Source organism: Sorghum bicolor, chromosome 3, assembly GCF_000003195.3.
Source record: "Sorghum bicolor cultivar BTx623 chromosome 3, Sorghum_bicolor_NCBIv3, whole genome shotgun sequence".
In the NCBI taxonomy this organism is placed as follows: domain Eukaryota; kingdom Viridiplantae; phylum Streptophyta; class Magnoliopsida; order Poales; family Poaceae; genus Sorghum; species Sorghum bicolor.
The window spans coordinates 5042342-5063641 of NC_012872.2; the positions used below are offsets into that span (position 1 = coordinate 5042342).

The 21300-nt window shown below is 45.0% G+C and overlaps 4 protein-coding genes across 5 annotated transcripts; 2 read left to right on the forward strand and 2 right to left on the reverse strand.

The window, feature by feature from the left end:
- On the forward strand, positions 1534-3174 carry LOC8078503. 2 transcript variants are annotated; one of them, XM_021455982.1, is made up of 2 exons: positions 1534-1707; positions 1856-3174. In XM_021455982.1, the coding sequence occupies exon 2, from the start codon at positions 1986-1988 to the stop codon at positions 3003-3005; it is 1020 nt and encodes a 339-aa protein (XP_021311657.1). In that variant the 5' UTR covers positions 1534-1707; positions 1856-1985; the 3' UTR covers positions 3006-3174. The 2 variants fall into 2 exon arrangements, with proteins under 2 accessions (XP_021311657.1, XP_021311659.1); XM_021455984.1 differs by having other exon boundaries at positions 1859-3174.
- LOC8078504 (probable staphylococcal-like nuclease CAN1) lies at positions 4864-8444 on the reverse strand. The gene is made up of 10 exons (XM_021455113.1): positions 7957-8444; positions 7778-7833; positions 6868-6982; positions 6644-6757; positions 6361-6548; positions 6162-6221; positions 5888-6047; positions 5451-5519; positions 5214-5328; positions 4864-5146 (listed from the first exon to the last, which is right to left on the reverse strand). Exons 1-9 carry the CDS (start codon positions 8083-8085, stop codon positions 5227-5229), a joined length of 993 nt encoding a protein of 330 aa, XP_021310788.1. The 5' UTR covers positions 8086-8444; the 3' UTR covers positions 4864-5146; positions 5214-5226.
- LOC8056567 (histone H4) lies at positions 12146-12463 on the forward strand. Its single transcript, XM_002455085.2, has one exon. It carries the CDS (start codon positions 12152-12154, stop codon positions 12461-12463), a length of 312 nt encoding a protein of 103 aa, XP_002455130.1. The 5' UTR covers positions 12146-12151.
- LOC8078505 (putative receptor protein kinase ZmPK1) lies at positions 16189-19050 on the reverse strand. The gene has a single exon (XM_002457239.2). It carries the CDS (start codon positions 18897-18899, stop codon positions 16374-16376), a length of 2526 nt encoding a protein of 841 aa, XP_002457284.2. The 5' UTR covers positions 18900-19050; the 3' UTR covers positions 16189-16373.

Genomic DNA, 21300 nt, shown 5'->3' on the forward strand with positions numbered 1-21300 from the left:
CTTCCTTGGCTGCAGCTTGGAGTGCGTCGAGGAGGTCAGTGCATACAAGATGGATTTCTCCAAGAAAGAATGGTGCAAGGTGACGGACATTGGCGACAGAGCGTTCCTTCTTGGTGCCCACAGCTTTGCAGCCTCGTGCTCAGCCGCGGAGCATGGTCTCAAGAGGGGATGTGTGTACTTCGCGTTGGATTTCTTTGGGGACAGCAACGATTATCACATCTTTGATCTCCTGGAAGGCACTCGTGCGCTCTCTGGGCCACCCAAGGATGTTCCGCTTCCTGCACGCGAGCCGTTTTGGATGGTTCCTGTGTTCCCGTAAAGATCTCTCGTTGCGAAAGAAACGTCATGCAAGCCGCGCGCGGAAGCGCTCGTAAAATAACGGACTTTCTGACACTTGCGACCTGGCGATTCATGGTGCCAGTAGAAATAGAACTTTGGACTTTTTTTTGCGATTAAAACTTTGCACTTATTATTATTAACCACTAGTGTGAATCCATCTTTATTGGTGGCTTATTAAGAGAACCATAAATAAAAAATGTGTATTTATACTGGTGGTGGTCGCTAGCAAAAAATCATGTATTTCCACTGATGGTTCTCTTAAGGCCGCTAGTACAAATCAAAGTTATACTTGTGGAAATACATGATGTTTGCTAGCGACAACCTTAGAAAAAAACACTAGTAAAAATGTATTTACACCTCTGGTTTTATTAATCTAACACAAATACAACTATTTTGAAATCATTTTTTAATGTATCAAATAATCTTAGATGAATAAATGATCTAAATAAAAGTTAAAGTACTTAGAAGATACTCCCTCTATCTCTAAATAGTTGTCACCATTGGTTTAGGTGCCACAAGTTTGACTTGGTTTTGTAGAAAATGCGTGCAATATTTGTATATTTGAATAAATTTAATAAAAAAATAGATTTAAAGATCTTTCCAATGTACTACTTATGTATCATAATATTAATATTTTTATATACTTATTTAGTTGTTGTTTCTCGGGAAGCAAAAATGACAGATATTTAGAGATAGATGGAGTATGCAATTTCACAGCTGACTACTTTTTTTATTTAAAATCATTATTAAATAGGCCAAAATTATTTTTTGAAGGTTAGTTATTATAAATTTCATATTTTTCAATGTTTTGAATGACCTTGTATGGAGAACCAAAATTGCATTACTCAAAGAGATCAAAGATTTTCGGTGCAAACTTTTTCATTTAAATTCGTATAGAGTCTCCAATATAAGCTACAATATATTTATACTACATAGATAGATACACACGGCTGGTTGGCCGATAGAAAACAATACCTATATATACAATTATTCATTAATAATAAAATTATATAGTATTTTATAAAGAAAGCAGGCCTTAGCGTGAATATATCGTTGTCGTCGCAAGTCACAGGTCCACTAGAACTTTTCTTCTCAAAAAGAAAAAAGCCCATTAGACTCTTTTGGCCTGTCCAGTAGAGAGAGGGCCATTAAACTCTAGTGGCCTTTGTGGGGTCTGGTGACCCTGCTCTATAGTCTATCCACCTCATCAGCTCATGTAACGCCGCCGCCGCCGCCGCTCTCTACCGAAATCTCCCCAACGACGGCGAGTCAGCGACAGACCACTTCACACACGTGCTCCTTCGCCATGGGAACTAGTCTGTTGCGCACAGACGCAGCTGCCTCATGCTGCTGATCGGGGCCGTTCAGGTGCGTCGGTGCTCCATGGCATTCGCATCTTTGGCCTCTTCTTGGTGTGCAATCCCCGCCTGCCGGTCGATTCCAAAGGAGTTCGAGTCCAGTTCGATCTCGGAATACTCCCCCAGCACTGATTCGATTCGTGCTTCCTCTCTGACAGCAGATCGATTCGGAACAGCGAGAGCCTCCCCAATCTAAATAGGAAAGAGGCCAGGCGAGGCGTGTAGAGAGTCCAAGCAACAGCCAAACCAACGAGGCGACGAGGAACTCCAGCCGGCCGGGTGTATCAGATGGAGTCGAAGCCCACCGACGATATCGGCTCCTTGGCGGCTTCTTTCCCCTTGCTCGTGTATGATCATGGCGAGCAGCCGGACAATTCCCAGACCTTGCTGTCGGTCGCCGACGGGTCCTCGCACACCTACCGAGTCCCCGAGCTGAGGGGCGGCTACAGATGCCTGGAGACTCCACGCGGCTTGGTGCTGGTAGCGGACACCACCTCCTTCCTGAGTTACCTGTGGAACCCGCAGACCGGGGAGACGATCACGCTGCCGGCGATGGACAAGGCACTGCCGGAGGACTGCCGGTGCCTGCTCTCCGACACGGTCTCCTCTCCAGATTGCCTCGTCCTCGTCTACGACCTCACGGATCCGGAGCTGCTGTTCTGTCGCGTCAGTGGAGGATGCGCGTGGATCAGCCAGTCTTACGACATTGGCCTCTACAAACTCCCGGCGGACGCGGAGAGCTACTCTGTATCTGCCGCCACCAAGAAGGCGATATCTAACATGGCTGCTGTGCAGGGAAGATTTTACATCATGGAGACGCTGGACGAGGTTGGAGTTCTGAGCTTCGCTCGCCATCCAGATCAGCCGCCCCATCTGGAGCTCACTAGCTTTGGAGCTCCTATGCCCACCATGGACAGCGAGGCGCCACAGGTTGCCACCATGACTTACCTCCTGGAATCCGATCAGGACCTGTTCCTCGTCTGCATTTTCTTCCTCGGCTGCAGCTTGGAGCGCATAGAGGAGGTCGGTGCCTACAAGATGGATTTCTCTAGGAAAGAATGGTGCAAGGTGACGGACATTGGCGACAGAGCGTTCCTTCTTGGTGCTCACAGCTTTGCAGCCTCGTGCTCAGCCGAGGAGCATGGTCTCAAGAGGGGATGTGTGTACTTTGCGTTGGATTTCTTTGGGGACAGCAACGATTATCACATCTTTGATCTCCAAGAAGGCACTCGTCAGCTCGCTGGGCCACCCAAAGATGTTCCGCTTCCTGCACGCGAGCCGTTTTGGATGGTTCCTGTGTTCCCGTAAAGCTCACAGCTCTTTCAGTGTGAAAGGAGAACTGCATTTTGTATCTTTTGAGTTTATTCACGAATCACGAATAAAGCTATCTTTTTGCCACTTTTGGATAATATATAATAATGAAACTGTTTTGTCCATATACCTTTAAACAATTGAGTATATTTTATTTCCTTTTGTCATCACACAAAAGGTTTGTGTATCTTTGTATTAAGGTAGAGAAAGAGAATTGCTAAATTCAAGTGCCTGAATTTTAGCTTTCTTTTACGCAATGACTATATTGCATATATTTTGTGTTAAAGTTATAGGTTTAGTTCATTCGATTTCTATAGTCATAATATGCAATTTTCATATATGAAAACCCCGCTAGACGCCACAATCTGCAATTTTCATTCGATTTCTATATTCGAGAATGAAAACCCCGCTAGACGCCATAATCTGCAATTTTCATGCATATTCGATAATGAAAACCCCACTAGACAAAATCACCTATACTATATTGGTACAAAGACAATTAACAATATACAGTTGTTTCTATAGTTAGATAAGAACACAAAATTTAATATATTATGATATAAAAACAATTAAGAAATTATAAACAGTCAATCTACTACCAGCTCTAAGTACTGCTCAGCACGAGCATCCGTACGTATGTGCTGTTTCTCACGTTAGGTCTTGTTTAGTTTGCGAAAAGAAAAGCTTTTGAATAATATAGTATATTTGTAACTATAATAATTAATGACTAATCATAAACTAATTAGGTTTAAACAATTCATTTCGCAAAATACATATAAATTATGCAATTAGTTATTTTAAATCTATGCTCCACGTATGTGTTCAAACATTTGATGTGATGGAATAAAAAAATTTTAGATGGGAAACAAAGCCTACGACAGCCGTCCACATGCCGTCCGTGGCTCCGACCCTGCACCAGCTTTTCTCTAGCACCACATAACGCACCAGTTCGTATTTGCTTGTTGACCGTATGTGGATGTACTCCTGAGAATCGGTGTAACACGTAGGCCTTTGTAAACTTCCATCATGTCAGTATCTTTCGTTGCTATATAGTCTGTACATCATGATTTTGCAGCTTCGACGGTAGTCTGAATCAAATAACTGTACACAGTTGGAAGGCATTTGGTGCACAGACTAGCTTCCCTTCTGTCTTCTCTCTTATCTGATATGTGTTCCCGAACATCTGTTTTCCCGTTTGGCTAATGGAAATGGGGGCTCACATATATGAGCATGCCTTGAGCTTGATAGTTGAGTATTTTACTAGACTCTGTAATGTTTCGGTTCCTGTTGCCCATGTTGTCAAATTAGCCTCTTTGTTTTCTTAATTAGGCCTTGTTTAGATGCGAAAAGATTTTGGATTTTCGCTACTGTAGCACTTTCGTTTGTTTGTGACAAATATTGTCCAATCATGGAGTAACTAGGATCAAAAGATTCGTCTCGCGATTTTACAGTTAAACTGTGCAATTAGTTTTAATTTTTGTCTATATTTAATGCTTTATGCATGTGTCGAAAGATTCGATGTGACAAGGAATCTTGAAAACTTTTTGGTTTTTAGGTTGAACTAAACAAGGCCTTAGTTTGAAATTATAATCGTTTTAGCTCATCTACTGTCTGACTCCAGAAAATAGTAGGGTCGCTTCCAGGAACTGTTTGTGGACTTAGAGTCTAAATAAGACTTGGAGTCTTATTTTTTTGCCTCTTTCTTCAATAAATATACTGTCACATCAGTAAAAATAACATAAATAATATGTAATTAATGGTTTTGGACTCTGTGATAGAGTCTTGCATTTCCGACTTTGCCCATGCATTGCTCGGCATGGCATGGGTGCCTAATAGTGCCAGTGGGAGCACAAAGTTTAGCTACGGTGTCAAATTTTGATTGCAAACTTTGCTCGGCTGCATTGAACAGCTCCCACCGTCAGAAGTGGCTTTGCATACAACACATTTCACAGGCTCAGTTACTCTGCTTTACAGCAGTATAAATGGTGCTACAATGCATTTGATACAACTGTGCGATACACCAATCTCTACCCTCCTGATTCACAGCCCTGTAACTTTAAGGAATCGTCTAGTGTACACACACAATCATACTACGCCGCCACTGAGCCCCGAAATATCGATATACCACCCTAAAAAGTCTGCAGGTAAATCAATCAATCAGGTGTTCATGGCTAATAATAATAACACACACGGCACATACTGAACCTCGGGGGTCTGCTCATGCTGTCCCGTTGCGCTTGTCCTTCCTCCACTCCCATGGTTTCTGTGGCTTCGACGACGCCCACAAGCCCTTCCGCCCAGTCTGTGCTTGTTTCTCCCACTGTTGGTTATAAAGAGGAGAAGGGCATTTCTTTTTTCAGATATTATGCATTGGACCATTGTCTCGGAAAAGTTCACAAGGTTGCATGATCTTTTTCACTCAAGTGATCGACATAGCTTTACCTTGGCCAGCTCTGGGCGTTGATCATAGGCGGTGTAGTGCCAGGCAAAACCTTTCTTCAGCATTTGCTCCTGTGCATAGAAAGCAAGTTGGACAACCCCATATTAGTGAAAGGAGTGTTAGGCGTTCAGGATAGACTAATTGTTTGTTACAGTGCATTGCAGATGCTGTCAGAGCTCAAACATTTTTTACATTTTTTATGCCAAATGCAGAGGTCTTTAGTTTTGCATCTACTCTGTGCAACAAACATCTAAACTTTTCATGACCCTAAGACAAGAAAAAGGATCCCTCATCTTTCTCGAAAAAAAGCAAACATAAAAAGAAATGATGAATAATCCCCGCCTAATGTGTCACGCTACTTTATTTGTAAGTGGCTTTCATGTTGTAGTCAAAAGGCAATTCTCAAGAAGGCACATGCAAGCGAGTGCAGTAATCCTACCTGCACAAATACGCCGTCGCAGTAGATGTCTCCGACGCATCTACCATACCGGTCCTCGTCGTACACGTAGACCTTCAAGCTCTTCCCCTGGACAAGTTTGAGCAGCGCCTCTTTGGCCTCCTTGCCATACGGCATCGCGCTCTCGGGCGCATCGATCCCCCTGCACATCCACATTCAACCCTCACTGCTTCAGGATTGATCTGATTGTAGAGGAATCAAGGCACACATGCAGCTCCCTGTCATTGGTAAATAAAACAGCAAGCTTGGCACAAACCTCAGCCTGATCCTGTACTTCTTCGCTAGCACCTCCTCGCCTCTCGCGTTAGGAACCGGCCTGCATCGCATCGCGCAAAGATTCAGAAACAGAACCGTCACAGCAGCCTCAACCAAATGTTTTGAGGTGTTCTGCCGAAAACACGAGAAGAGTGAAGCCAAGTCAAGTTTCAGAGGTCAGTAACGTAGTGATCGATCACCTGTATCCTGCGTCGACTATGATCTTCTGCAGCGCGTCGGCCTTCTGGTAGTTCTTGGCGGCCCGCGCCTTGGCCCGCTCCGCCGCAGCCTTCTGCACCTCGCGGGGCACGCTGCCGGCCTCCCGGGGGTCCGCCGTGTCGACGTACACGTTGACGGTGTCGCCGTCGGCCACAGACTTGGGATCAATCTGACAAACCAGCAAAGAACACTCGTCAGTCGTTAACCCGTTGGCGCGACGACGGAAAGATTCAGGAAATGGCAGCCGGCCGGCCGGACTCTTACGGGGAGCGTGTGCAGCTCGAACTTGGCGCCCTGGGGCTTCTTGGGCGGCGGCGGAGCAGCGGGTGTGCCTGCTGCCGCGTTCGGATGCGGCAGGCCGTAGAAAGACAGCAGGCCCTGGGAGAACACAGGCAGGAATCAGTGTTTTTTCGAGTTGTTGAGCTTGAGCACCATTGTTGGTTGGAGGTACGAGTGGGCGTGGGGTTGGGAAAGCTGAATGAAGGTACCTCCACATCTGCTTTCTGATGGTTCTTGAGCGTCTGCACAACGAAGGCCGCAGCTTCCTCGGGCGTCTTCGGAGGCGGCCGGGCTTTCTTCCATGCCACCAGCAGCTTCTTGTACCTTACATGAGCGCAGGGAGTTTTATCAGTGACATCATTTTAATTACTCGCCAGTTATCATTACGATGAACGATAAATCCACAGCCTACTAGTACCGCTACCAGCGACGTAGTCATTTGTTTTAAGAATTTAACAATTAAATGACGTAATTTGCCTCAATGATAGATCCGCCGGCGATACTAGATCTACTAGCACAGTAACTCAGTAATACTCTCCTAGTAGCTCACTGATGGCAGTTGAACGAGTCTACTGCCATCTGTCCTTCGTTCTTGCCATAAATAGAAAGCTCTATTTCGCCTTGTTTACTTCCCAAAAATTTTGTAAAATTTTTTTCAGATTCCCCGTCACATCGAATCTTTAACGTATGCATGAAGTATTAAATATAGATAAAAATAAAAACTAATTGCACAGTTTGGTCGGAATTTACGAGACGAATCTTTTGAGCCTAGTTAGTCCATAATTGGACAATATTTATCAAATACAAACGAAAACGCTATTATTCATATTTTGCAAAATTTTTTGGAAGTAAACAAGGCCTTTGTAGGTACACTGTACTAGTAGATAAATATGCTACCACACGCTGCACTGAATTTAATGTTACTGGCCACAAAATTCAGAACACGCTGCACTGAATTTAATGTTAATTACCGCCGCTATGTTTTCCATCAATTTCTAAGATAAAGTTCCTTCCTCAACTCCACTTATCGAAGCCCTCGCAACCACGATAGCTCCAGCCGGTGCACAGATCGAAGAAATGAAGCAGAGGAGGAAGGAAAACAATAGAGAAATCGCGTACCAATTCGCCTGCGCTTTCTTGGAGGAGACGACGTGCCGGCTCAGCTCGTCCGGAACCTTAAAAAAAAACCACAGCACAGCGGAGCCCCCGCCAAATCAAGCTCATGAAGAGGTAATTGCCAGCAAAAACCCACACCGAACGTGCAGTCGGGGAATTGAGCTCGCGGCCGGATAGCTCACCTGCGAGGTGCTCTGGAAGCTGAGGATGTCGCGGCCGAGCGCGGCGACGGGGTGCGCGCCGTGGAGCCCGTGCTCCGACGACGACGGCGCGCACAGGCCGCACAAGAACCGGTAGATGCTGTTCCACATGGCTCTAGCCTCTAGGCTCTAGCTAGCGCCCTCACCCTTCGGTCACCGGCGCCACAGGTGGACGGACGACGAGAAGGCGAGATCCCGGTGGTGCTATTGCTGGGCCCCGTCTCTCTCTCTCTCTCTCTCTCTGCAGGTGCAGGGAAGGAAATCCGCCCCGGGATTTGAAAACTGCGGCGGCGGTCCTGTCCGTCTGCCTGCCTGCCTGCCTGTGCGTGTGGATCTGCGCCGCGGCCGTTTTGAAGCCGTTCCGGCCGGGACGGGATGGAAACGGAATGGGAATCGCAGGGACAGGGGGGAGCTCGCTTCACGAGGAGGAGAAAGTGAAGGGGAAGGAAGGGATGGATCGAGAGCTGTCGCGGCTGACCTGTCGAGCCCAAGTCCCCCGCAGCGAGCGAGATCCGCGACGTGGAGACGCGCAGTTGGCTGGCGGCGGTGCCCGGGCCGGTGGGTGGGGGCGACCGGGCGGGTGCGTGAGCGCGTCGCGAGCTCACGTGTGCGTGCCCGTTGACGCTGATTGCCAAGCACGCCAGCGTGTGCCAGGCGTCGGCAGTTGCCTGCTTGTGTTGCCTACGGTTACCGAATGCGTTCGTTGCCATTTCCACAATAGCGAAAGGGATGATGAGGCCTTGTTTAGTTCACCCCAAAAAACAAAAAGTTTTCAAGATTTTCCGTCACATCGAATCTTGTGGCACATGCATGAAACATTAAATATAGACAAAAGCTAAAACTAATTACACAGTTTAACTGGAAATCGCGATACGAATCTTTCGATCCTAGTTAGTCCATAATTAAATAATATTTGCACAAACAAACGAAAGAGCTACAGTACCGAAATCCGAAATCTTTTCGGAACTAAACAAGGCCTGAGTTGATGACCGATGTGGGTGGTGACGTGGTACCTGCGCCACCTCCAGTGAAGAGTGGCAGAGCAATCAATCATTGGCGGGGAATACTGAGATTCACCTAAAAATAAAAAAAAATAAGATTCTCCATACATCAAATCTCGCGATATATACATGAAACATTAAATATAGATAAAAAATAATTAAATATACAATTTGTTTGTAATTTATGAGACGAATCTTTTGATGCTAGTTAGTCGGACAATAATTATCAAATATACAAATGAAAGTGAAACAATATCAAAATCTAAGAACTTTTTGGACGAGGCCTGTAGATTCACGACATGTTTTCCACCTGTGCGGCGGGCAGCAAGTGTTGTTCCAAAGTTCAGGCCTTGTATAGTTCGCGAAAAGAAAAGTTTTTGAGTACCACATTTATAACTATAATAATTAATATCTAATCATGAATTAACTAGACTTAAAAGATTTATTTTGTAAAATATATGCAAATTGTATAATTAATTATTTTTTATCTATATTTAAGTTTCATACATGTGTCCAGTGAGATGAGGTAAAAAGTTTTCTGGTGGAACTAAACAGGGCCATAGTCTCAAATTCTCTAGGTAAAAGATAAGTGTCACCTGCCACATGAAGGAAAATTGTAAGAGTAGGGCCTCTTTTGGATTATGCGTGCTAATAACTACTTATCCATATTCCAAATTATAAATCCATTCTTAGACACAGTGTAAAAGCTACGTATTTAGAAAAGCCAGACCTGCAATTTAGAATAAAAAGAGTATGTGCAAAGTTAACAACGACGGATCCAAAACGCATATCATTTCACTAGATTAGAGTCAAACTATTTTAACGAATAGCTATCAAATACATATTTTAGTGGACTTGTATTTTAGTTTTGTGTGATTCGATTGGGACCTAAAATCGAAGCTGAAGTCGAGAACCGAACTTCTCGACTGTTAAAACCAGAACTAAAACCGAAAAACAAAAAAAAACCCAACACTTTTGTTTGATTCAGTTTTTGGTTTATGGTATAACTTTGCCTGGCCCTATTGTCCACACCAAACTTTAATAGTCCTTTTCATCTACGTGTTTTGTTTGGGCAACTAATTCATCCTAGATGGAGTGTTATTAGCTTGTGATGAATGGGACGATGATGAATCAACTAATTTTATTTCAAAAACCAAATAAAAAAACTAGAGAGTGAGATGATATTGGACCACTTCATTCCACCAACCAAATACCTTACAATAATAAGGTAAGAAGGCCCCATTTAATGTTTAGGTAGCGTATATGCAAAGGATTCAATACCCATTCAATATCTTCTTCAATAACAAGACTCAAAAGAGAATATTTTCTCCAAATAAGTTTCTAGGAGAGAGGATATTCATAGGGTTATGTCTCTCATGCAATCTAAAATGGGTCTTTCGTATAGATACTCTATTGAAGACCGATTTTGGATCTACTGCTATCTATTTTGCTTTTAGATGTCTATACGAGCTTTTGTTTAGTTGTAATTTTTTTTATAAAATGGGCATCATAGCATTTTCGTTTGTATTTAAAAAATAATGTCTAATTATGGACTAACTAGGCTTAAAAAATTTGTCTTATAAATTACAAGCAAATACATAATTAATTAATTTTTAATTTATATTTAATGCTCCATATATATGCCGCAAGATTCGATGTTATAAGTAATCTAATTTTTTTGTTGCAAATTTAGAAGTAACTAAACAAGGCCATGGTTTACCTGTTGAAGATAGTCTTCCGGCCTCATGATGTTGATAGGCCTGGCAAAACTATAGCCTGCTTGTTAAAATGTAGGAAAAGCCAGGCTGCAAAGCGCAACCAGCTTCCGTCGAAGTCCAACCCACGGCCCATCAACATTTAGCAACGCCCGGAACCTCCCCAAGCCCGAAACCCAAAATTTCGCGTTTCCCAAGCCAGAAATCAAAGCTTCCGAAGCGCCTTCTTTACTAGTTACCAGAAAATTTTACAAAATTTTTCAGATTCCCCGTCATATCGAATTTTTAGACGCATGTATGAAATATTAAATATATATGAAAATAAAAACTAATTATACAGTTTGGTCGAAATTGACGAGACGAATCTTTTGAGCCTAGTTAGTCCATGATTGGATAATTTTTATCAAATACAAACGAAAGTGCTACACTGTCGATTTTGCAAAAAATTTTAGAACTAAACAAGGCCAAAGAGAAATCGGTAGCACTTTCGTTTGTATTTGATAAATATTGTCCAATCATAGACTGACGGGGCTCAAAAGATTCGTTTCGTCAATTCCGAACAAACTATGCAATTAGTTTTTATTTTTGCCTATATTTAATACTCTATGCATACGTCTAAAGATTCGATGTGACGGAGAATTTGAAAAATATTGTAAAATTTTTTGAACTAAACAAGGCCTTCCAAAATTTTTTTACAAAACATAAATAGTACTCCCTCCATTCCAAACTGTAAGTGATTCCAAGAATTTTGGAGAGTCAAAATATTTTCACGTTTGACCAAAATTATAGAGAAAAATACTAAGATTTGTAACGTAAAGCGAGTACACTATGAAAATATAATTAAGAAAGAATCTAATGATACTTAGTTAATACTATAATAATAATTATTTTATAATATAAATTTGGTCAAACTTAAAAAGTTTGATTCTCCAAAATTCTTGTAATGACTTACAATTTGGGATGGAGAGAGTAGTACTTTCGTTTGTATTTGATAAATACTATCTAATCATAGATTAACTAGGCTCAAAATATTCGTCTCGCAAATTATAAATAAATTATATAATTAGTTATTTATTTTATTTATATTTAATATTTTATGTATGTGTTAAAAGATTCGAGTTATGGAAAATGTGAAAAATTTTGTAAAATATTTTGCGAACAAAGCCGAGTTTCCCACGCGCGCACGGCGCACCGCTCGCCAAAGCAGGAAAGCACACGCGCTGCTTCGATCCGCCCTCCCGCTCCTCCGCCAATAGGAGTGGAGCCATCCCCATCCAACGGCTGGCGCCATCCCTCGCGCCCCTCACGCGGATCGCGCTCCCATCTGACGCCGCGCAGCTCCTCTCCCGCCTCTATATTATTCCCCATCTCCAGCAACGTTGCAACAAAGAGGCTGCGAGCGAACGAAAAAAGAAAAGAAAAAATCCCCAATCCGGCAATCCCCTCGTCTCCGCGGCGAAGATGTCTGGGCGCGGCAAGGGCGGCAAGGGCCTGGGCAAGGGCGGCGCGAAGCGTCACCGGAAGGTGCTCCGCGACAACATCCAGGGCATCACGAAGCCTGCGATCCGGAGGCTGGCGCGGAGGGGTGGCGTGAAGCGCATCTCGGGGCTCATCTACGAGGAGACCCGCGGCGTGCTCAAGATCTTCCTCGAGAACGTCATCCGCGACGCCGTCACCTACACCGAGCACGCGCGCCGCAAGACCGTCACCGCCATGGACGTTGTCTACGCGCTCAAGCGCCAGGGCCGCACCCTCTACGGTTTCGGTGGCTAGGCAGGCCATGCTTCGCTGTCACTGTAGTTCTAGTGTTGCTCCGGTTCGCAAGTTGTGCCTGGGTGGCTGGGTGCGGGAAAAATGCTAGCTTCTGTAGGACTGACGCAAGCATGTTGGCATATGTTGTCTGTTCCATATGAGTCATATCCTGCAGAATTGGTAATGATGACTTGGTTAGGACTCGCAATATGCTCCTTTTGACTATGCTCTAGTCTGTACAGGTACAAACCGTTGCAGTTCTTTTGCTTTCAGTCTAGGAATTTCAGTTTCATGCTATGGTGCATCCTATATTGCATATATGTGTTGTACAACAGCCTTATTGCATAATGGATAGGTGATTACTTGTCTCCATTTGGTTTTGATGAGTTATCGTATTTGGATTTGCTTGGATAGGGTTTTGTTTGTTGTGTAAGAGACTGTAAATAAATCACTTGCAGCTGCTGTTTATATGTTGCCATGGATATATACTGAAGCTCGGGGATAAATAAAATCATATTGAACGTCTGTTCATGCTGTCCCGTTGGGCTTGTGGAAGAGAACGCTGACTTGAATATGGCCTCGCGGGCTCGCGGCTCTGGTCTTTTGGTCTGGTTTTGGTTTTGGCTGAATAGTACTATACTTTTAATATGATCAAGTGTTTTTTTAAGCAAAGGTCGGCCGGAATTAATGTGAGACAAAAAAATTTGACCTTTTGATCCGTTGCTTGGGTGGATCAATGGAGATCACCAATGCATAGACGTTATCAAATACTTTCTCTATACCCATAAAGAAAAAGAAAGTTGTTTATAACAATGATATGGTCTTTAAAGTCTAACTTTAACTTCTTATTTTTATAAAAATTGAAAAGTGGTATATATATATTTTTATAAAAATATTTTTCAAGACAAATCTATTCATATAGTTTTTACATTTTTCAAATTTAACAACTTAAAAGTTATTTAGGATTTATATTTCTAATATTTTATCTAAATTTTTTTCAAAACGATTTTCTTTATGATTATGAAGAAAGTACTTTTTATTATTCACATTAATCAGGCTACATAGGGTGGATTTTTGTTATTCGCATTAGTTTTAGGGAAGAAAACATTTTTTTTAGAAAACCAAGGTACACTACGAGATGTGCGCTTCTTCTTGGTGCTCGACGCTCGTCATTTTCTACCGCAGGGAAAAAATGAGAAGAGAGAAGAGGTAAAAGGGAGAGGAAGAGAGGTTTAGGTGTGTTTGGTTGGTTGGCTAACCTCCACCTAGGCTCTAGTTAGCCATCTTCGGACTATTGTTTGTCACGCCCAACGAGCTTGGCTGCCGGAGTCCCTTGCTCACCGCCTTAGCCAATGCTCGCCCGCGCCTGTCGTAGCTCGAGCAGGCAGGCGGAGCTCAGTCGAGCAGACCCCCTCCCCGGCCCCTCATCCGCACCCGTCGTAGCTCGAGTAGACAATTGGTCTTCCCCTCTACCTGACAAACTCTGTGACGGGCAAAGGAGCCTGCATCTGCTCTTCCTCCGGCTGTCGTGCTCGTCGTGAAGACCGGAGGCTGGTGTCCTCACTGAGCTCGTCGTGAAGAGTGGGCGGGAAGCTCGCGCGTCGTGGAGCCGTGCTCGCCGAGCTGCCGTGATGTTGTCGTCCGCTGCTTCCGCCACCGGTCAAACTGCATCCTCTTCCTCCCATGTCGGCGGCATCTTGGAGTGGCCCTCCTCTTGCAGCGGTTGGCAAGCTCCGCCTCTACCATGCTACTCTGCTGCCCTTCCCTCCCTTATGTGCACGGAAGCCACGACGGCAAGATTTGAGCACAAATTTCACTTCCGGCTTGGTTTTGCGGTAGGACTGCAGCAGCACCATCCGTCGTCATCGATAGCCAAGCTCTGCTGCTGCTAGCTATTCATGCTTTGCTGCACACCTGCAGATTGGTATTGGATGTGTTGGGGATTTGGATTTTGATGAAGTTAGACTGGTCGATTGGATGCAGTTCTATAATAGTTAGGATTGGATTGGATAGGACTGATTTGAATGATTCAGTTGGATTCCAATGTTTGGATTATCGACAAACCAAGGCGCTCGCCATGTGTTTGATGAATTGTCTCAAAGGAATGGAGTTACCTATACAAAGAGCCAAGACAGTCAACCAAACTAACTGCACGCTAGCCAGGCTTAGATAGTATAGATAACAAAACAAGTCCATCTTGGCTTGTTGAAGACGGGCTTAAGCAAGCTTGACTTATTTCCTAGCTAGGCTATGAGTAAGTCAGGTAACCAAACAAACACTTAAGGGCCTACCGCTCTTGTCGTCGTCCGCTACAGCTACCGCCATATGCGGTGCTGTTCTTCCTTGGATATTTTTTTGTTAGGCGTCGTCTTCTCTTTCCGCTTTTACCCTAAATCTCTCCACTGCAACACCAAACCCTTGGAAGAATCTAGCAAAACAGATCAGGGACATCAAGACAAGCAAAAAGAGGTGCATCTTCCATGGAAATGGGTCCTTCCCCATCTCTTCCCGCATCTTCCATGGACGAGGATGTGGCTAGAGTTGCTTCATTATCTGATAGAAGGCAAAGTGCTAAATTGCTATATTATTGTCGGGTCAGAAGCCTTGATCCGGCAATAATATCAGGGCTTCCACTAACGCATATGGAACCAGCAATGGTAGGCAAGTCCCGTCACTGTCCATTGTCCATTGTCCTCTCTTGGATCCAATTTCAGTAGCGATTTCGGATTTAGACCCGGCAATGGATCTAGAGTAGTGTAATCATATAAAATTTGAGAGGGTCGTTAAGCTTTGGCAACCTGTATTCCTAATATATCCTAATTTTACATATCCTGACACCGGACAATAATCAGATCTTCGATGAACATTGGATCTTAAATAGAACTGTCATTCTAACAATTTTTTTATCAATATCTAAAATCAGATCTCGAGAAATTCGATTTATCAGTTAATTTTGTTGTTTAACACTTTTAATTTATAAGTTGTAATACACTACGCCAATCTCAATACGGAGTTTTAATGCAGAGTTACTAAGAGTGCTAGAATAGGTTTACAAGCGAATGAAATAGTGATCAACGTTACAAAAAAAAGTAAATGAACTAGTTCAGTACACGGTTTCATGACACAAATTTAGCTTGCCATATTATTGAATTGTTATATGATGCTTTGATCAGTTATAGCATATATCAAAAATATATAGCCTTGCAATTGTATACAATTCTTCGTTTATCTCGCGCAAAAGATCGTCAAGAGCATATATATGAAAATGAAACAAATCTTGTGTTGGAAAACATGATGGATAAGTTTCATCCTAAGATGAAATAAGAATGATCCCACTGAGACCAACCTTAAGCAATGTAATAAGTGACACTTATGAACATTAAAATAATTAAGTTATTAGTAACCAAATATTCCCTCCATCCCAAATTATAAGTTATTCCAAGAATCTTGGAGAGTTAAACCATCTCAAGTTTGACTAAATTTATATGGTAAGATAATAATATTTATGGTGTCAACTTAGTATCATTACATTGTTCATTAATGATATTTTCATATTATACGTATTTGATGTTATAAATCTTTGTAATTTTCTCTATAATTTTAATCAAAGTTGAGATGCTTTGACTCTCTAATTTTTAGAATGACTTATAATTTGGGATGGAGGAAGTATTATTTAAAATTAAGGTGGAAGGAAAAATAATGTGAATATTGTGGTCTTTATAAAAAGATCAATTCAGTGTATCCAAATCATCATTATCTGCTTCAGTTTTTATATAACATATATTTACAAATCCTATATAACAATATATACATTTTAAAATTTGATAGGATCCAAGTTCTCAACTCTCCATTTCTATCCTGTCATATAAAAGAAAAACGATTGTATCTTCTGATCCTAACACAGTAACACAACAGTATCTTGCTCATGGCTCTACCTATACGCGGGATGCTCGTCCTCGTCATCGCAGGCTGTGAGAGCTTTGGCAACGTCGTCCATTGTCGGGCGGTTGCTCCTGTCCTCCATACACGACAAGGAAATCCGCACCATTTCCAGCGCCTGCCGAGGATGAAACTGCCCCTGCAACCTCCCGTCCACCAAGGGCTCGACGTTGCCTGAAGCCACCACCTGCCTCAAGGCCTGAGCGATCTGCGACATGTCCAGGCGCTCCCCGGCAGCCGTCGTCTGGTCACACACCCTGCACCCCATAACCATCTCCAGCAGCACGACACCGTAGCTGTACACGTCCACCTTGGCGTTGATGGGAACGTTGAGCGCCCACTCCGGCGCCATGTACCCCGTCGTCCCTCTCATGTGAGAGAGCGGCATGCCGGCGGCGGCGGCGGCGGCGCTGTCCCTCTTGGAGAGCTTGGCCAGCCCGAAGTCGGCGATCTTGGCGTCGAACTCGCGCGTCAGCAGGATGTTCTCCGGCTTGACGTCGCAGTGGATGACCCACTCGAGGCACTCGTGGTGAAGGTAGGCTAGGCCCCTGGCCGTGCCCAGCGCGATCCTGTACCGCTCCCGCCATGGCAGCGTCGTCGTCGTCCTGTCCGTGTCGAACAGGTGCCTGTCCAGCGACTGGTTCTCCACGTACTCGTACACCAGCAGCTTGTGCTTGCCCTGGGAGCAGAAACCCCAGATCCTGACGAGGTTGATGTGGTTGATCCGTCCGATCAGCGTCATTTCCGCCCAGAATTCCTCGTCTCCCCCCGCCACGTTCGTCAGCTTCTTCACGGCCACCACCTTCTTCCCTTTGTCCAGCACGCCGCGGTACACGACGCCGGAGCCGCCCCGGCCCAGCTCCTCCTTGAAGTTCCCCGTCGCGTCCTTGAGCTCTCGGTACGTGAACCTCCTGAACTGACCCGTGACCATCCTGTACCCGGCCTCCAGTGAGCTGGGTAGTATGCTCTGCTTGCTGGAGAGGAACCACCAGCTTGTTGCAATGAAGATGATATCAAGAACTCCCAGCACTCCGGCGAACGCAAACAGGTACACCCACTTCGTCCCGTTGTTTTCTGTTCTACTGAATGTTCCTTCTGATCTTTGGACGATCACGGAATTGTTAGGATCACAGGCAAGGCCTGCGGCGCTCCGTGCCATGACGAGAGGCGCTGAGGCGTTGAAATCGATAGGAACTTTCAGGTAGATCGTCCCGGAGAAAGCTGAAGACGTGAAGCCGTTGAACAGAATGCTCTTCGGGTAGCAGACGCCTTGGCCTTCAAGCTTGTAGGAGAATCCGACGCACAAGCACATCTTCAAGCAGAGTTTCTTGCAGTACTCGAACGTGACGGATTGGTTGAATTGCAGATCGTAGCCGTAGAAGTCACTGTGCGGCAACTTGAGGAATTTAAACTGCTGCTCCGGCGACCACGGCTGGCTGCAGTTGGTGACCGTGAACATCGGCTGGCAGCCTTTCCGCCAGTCCTGCCGATCCACCATCTCGTACGCCGGCGGGCACGAGCACCTGAGTCCCGGCTGCTGGTACTCGCAGAGCGCGTTCTGGCCGCACAGCCCGTGCGTGGAGCACGGCTGCCCTAGCGCCGCCCATGTCACCGCCCAGCCCCCTGTGGACGCGTTCATGCTGTAGATTCTCACGTTGCCGTCCCGATCCATGGTTAGCCGCCTCTTGACGCCGGGGCCGAAGTCGGAGGCATGGACTCCCAGGTTGTCGCTCGACAGGAACACGCCGTCGTCGTCGAGGACGCCGATCCTGGAGCTGTTGTATGTCGTCCGGCCGTTCTGGAACGGGTCGTTCATAAGATTATTTGGCCAGTAGATGCTCGATATGTTGGGGCTGTCGTAGAGGAGACGCAGCACGTTGTCGTTGTCGTAGTAGAGGCTGAAGTAGCCCGCGACCAGCTTCTTGTCCTTGGTGAGCGGCTGCGACGGGACCAGTGTGTCCGTCGGCCAATCGAAGCTCTGCCACAAGGTGCGGCGGCCGCCGCCGCCGGTGGCGGTGGACGGGCGGTCCGAGATGAGGAGGTTGCCGGTGTCGAGGAGGGAGATGGTCAGGTCGGCACCGCCGCCGCCACTCGTCTTGCTCTCCCACACCGTGCTGCCGTTGGCGTCGTCGAGGGCTAGGCCCCCGTCGCGGCGGAACGAGATCCTAGAGCCCCGGCCGTTCACGGGGGCGCCGGGGTTCGCCGTCCAGATGGCAGTCTTCTCCGTCGCGTCGGTGTACCAGACGGAGAAGGAGAAGGCGTTCTCGCCGGCGCCCTGGAAGCCGCAGGAGAAAGTGCCGTCGGGGGAAGTCAGGAACGGCCGCCCGTGGTCTTCCACCGACAGGGAGGAGCCGGTGCCTAGCGTGTGCGGCTGTGCTGGCTCTGGCGCTGACGGACACGGCACGACGACGGCGAGCAGCAAGACGAAGCCCAGACAGGTTCCATACCTTGCCATCGTTCCACGCTGCTGCAACCGGAGCGTGCTAGCTAGGTGAATAATGGCCACTGATCTGCCCATGCATCAGTCATGCACACAGAACCACAACCTATCTTCAGTCGTCTTCAGATATAGCTCTGGCTCCACCGGTATGAACGCATGCGTCCGGGCAAGGTACCGGTCGATCTCGAGAAGATTACTTTGGTCTTCCATCGTGTAGCGTATGCCGTATAGTTAACGTAGATCGACTACATGGATTCCAGGGAATTGAAACTTTGATTAGTTGACGATGGAAGTGACAGCCTGACAGGGATATACAGGAACAAGCAGCGAGTGACACAATAGGGCCTTGTTTTTTTTATTTCGCTACTGCAGCACTTTCGTTTGTTTATGACAAATATTGTCTAATCATAGACTAACTAGGATCAAAAGATTCGTCTCGTGATTTACACACAAACTATGTAATTAGTTTTTGTTTTCGTCTATATTTAATGCTTCATGCATGTGTCGCAAGATTCGATGTGACGGAGAATCTTAAAAAACTTTTTAGATTTTGGTGAGAACTAAACAAGGCCTAGGTAATAAATGAACAACAATGTGGGTCCAGATCACCGTCTGATAGATCATGGAATTATTAGGCATACTTGCCAAGTTGTTCGGTGTTCCTTAGTCCTTACATACATGCGGGGGCATGCTTGTGATGGTGGACACTGGACTGACGGGAGAGAGAACACCGGGTGTGGGAGAGAGAATGACGATAGAGAGTGTCGAGAGAGGTCTCGGTGGGTATACTGGCTCCAGTTTTCACCGTTGGCATGTGGGTAGAACCGGCACTAAAAACTAGCCTGCTTTTCATTGTTGGTTTCAAGCCATGTGATGAATTGAAAATCATTTTCAGTGCCCGTGACCGAATTGTGTAATAATTAGTCTCATTCTACCTTATGGTAGATAAAGTCGGATATAAACTATCCGTTAGTTAAAAAAAACAAGTTGTAAAGGTGAAGGGGACTAGGAGAGAGGCGAACCAGACCAGCCGCAAGCAACAATGATGCCAGAACGAAGATGGCTTTGTGTGTCCAAGGTAGAGACTAGAGAGTCACGGATCATTGTTTTTAACATTCATGCATGACTCCAAACCTCTCAACACATAGGAGTATATGTCAATTATTCATCAAAATAAAGCAGATCAAGACACACATTTCAACAACTTGGTCTCTCAAACAATAAGTACTGGAGGTCTTGATTCGATTGGTCATCTTCCAGACAATTGGATGCCACTTCTTTCACGCTATCTATGTTGTCCGTATTCTGCCAATTGGCCTAAGCTTGCAGACTCCATGAAATATTGTATCCTGTCCTTAATTTTACTTCCCCTATAACTTCGCTATATTCCAAAGATGGCAACGCCGCCGTCGACTTTGAACAAAACATTTCCACACGATGTTGTATATGAAGCTCGATCGCGACTCAGCAGTCAGCATGCGAATCGACTCGCATATTTGAAGAAAACAAACAAGCTTGACGCCTTCGATCCATGCTGTTTGGTTTGTAGGAAAGTAACACAAATGGAAATAAAACCGAATTACATCCTATATGTTGCCGAAACATTGATAACTTTAATTTCATTAATTACATTTGCATTACTAAATCTCGAGAAAGTAAAATGTGCCCTTAAAGGCATACTCCTTATGGATTTAAAAGTTGTTTTAGACAATGTTTAGATCAAACATTGAGGTCGAGACGGACAAGTTTGAGGAGGCGTCCATTGAGGAGTTTCAGGAGGTTGTCGCCACAAGACCGCTCCATGTAAGGCGGGAAGCCATAGAGGCATTCTTTCCAAGAAGATGCCTTATTCGTGATTTGATGAGAGACGTTGAATAGGCCAAGCGATTATGCGCCCTGCCTCGACGTACTCACGATCACATTCTATAGTGTCGTATAGTCCTTAGATAGTGCTGTAATCGCTAGACTCTTGCTCTAGCTTTTCGGTATTCTTGCTTGGTCCCGTACGCTAGTGTCTTGCCAGCGGATGTGGAACAATGCCAGTGGATATGGAGGGAGTATGCCCTTAGCACATGGACCATAGGATTCACATTGAGATGTGTGCGTGCACACTTTTTAATGTGAATCTGCACTTTTTTTATAAAGGAAAGATTTTATTAATTCACTATCATTACATCGAGAAGATACAATAAAAGTGAATTCACTCCCGGCTTGTGCCAAAGCACACAGCCAAAATAAAGAAAGCCCAACACTCTAATGGTCATTAATTCTAAGACTAGATCACCACCCATATGCCTGGGAGAAAAAAACTGTAGCCACTTGCATCAACTGTTACGATGCCTTCAACACCAAAGCCCGTATGAAGGGCTTTCGGAGGATAACCCATATGCGGAACCAATGGATTACCGAGAAAACTACCTGCAAGGGAGAGTAAACAAGTTCAAATCATTTCTGCATAACCAAATCGACTAACACAAGT

What these genes read in the sequence shown, in the direction of transcription:
- LOC8078504 (XM_021455113.1), bottom strand. Translation starts at nt 8,085, where the DNA reads ATGTGGAACAGCATCTACCGGTTCTTGTGCGGCCTGTGCGCGCCGTCG. An exon ending in AAGAAAGCGCAGGCGAATTG is followed by an intron (nt 6,983 to 7,777) that starts GTACGCGATTTC and finishes CGCTCATGTAAG; the next exon opens with GTACAAGAAGCTGCTGGTGG. An exon ending in TCGAGCTGCACACGCTCCCC is followed by an intron (nt 6,549 to 6,643) that starts GTAAGAGTCCGG and finishes CTGGTTTGTCAG; the next exon opens with ATTGATCCCAAGTCTGTGGC.
- LOC8078503 (XM_021455982.1), top strand. Translation starts at nt 1,986, where the DNA reads ATGGAGTCGAAGCCCACCGACGATATCGGCTCCTTGGCGGCTTCTTTC.
- LOC8078505 (XM_002457239.2), bottom strand. Translation starts at nt 18,899, where the DNA reads ATGGGCAGATCAGTGGCCATTATTCACCTAGCTAGCACGCTCCGGTTG.
- LOC8056567 (XM_002455085.2), top strand. Translation starts at nt 12,152, where the DNA reads ATGTCTGGGCGCGGCAAGGGCGGCAAGGGCCTGGGCAAGGGCGGCGCG.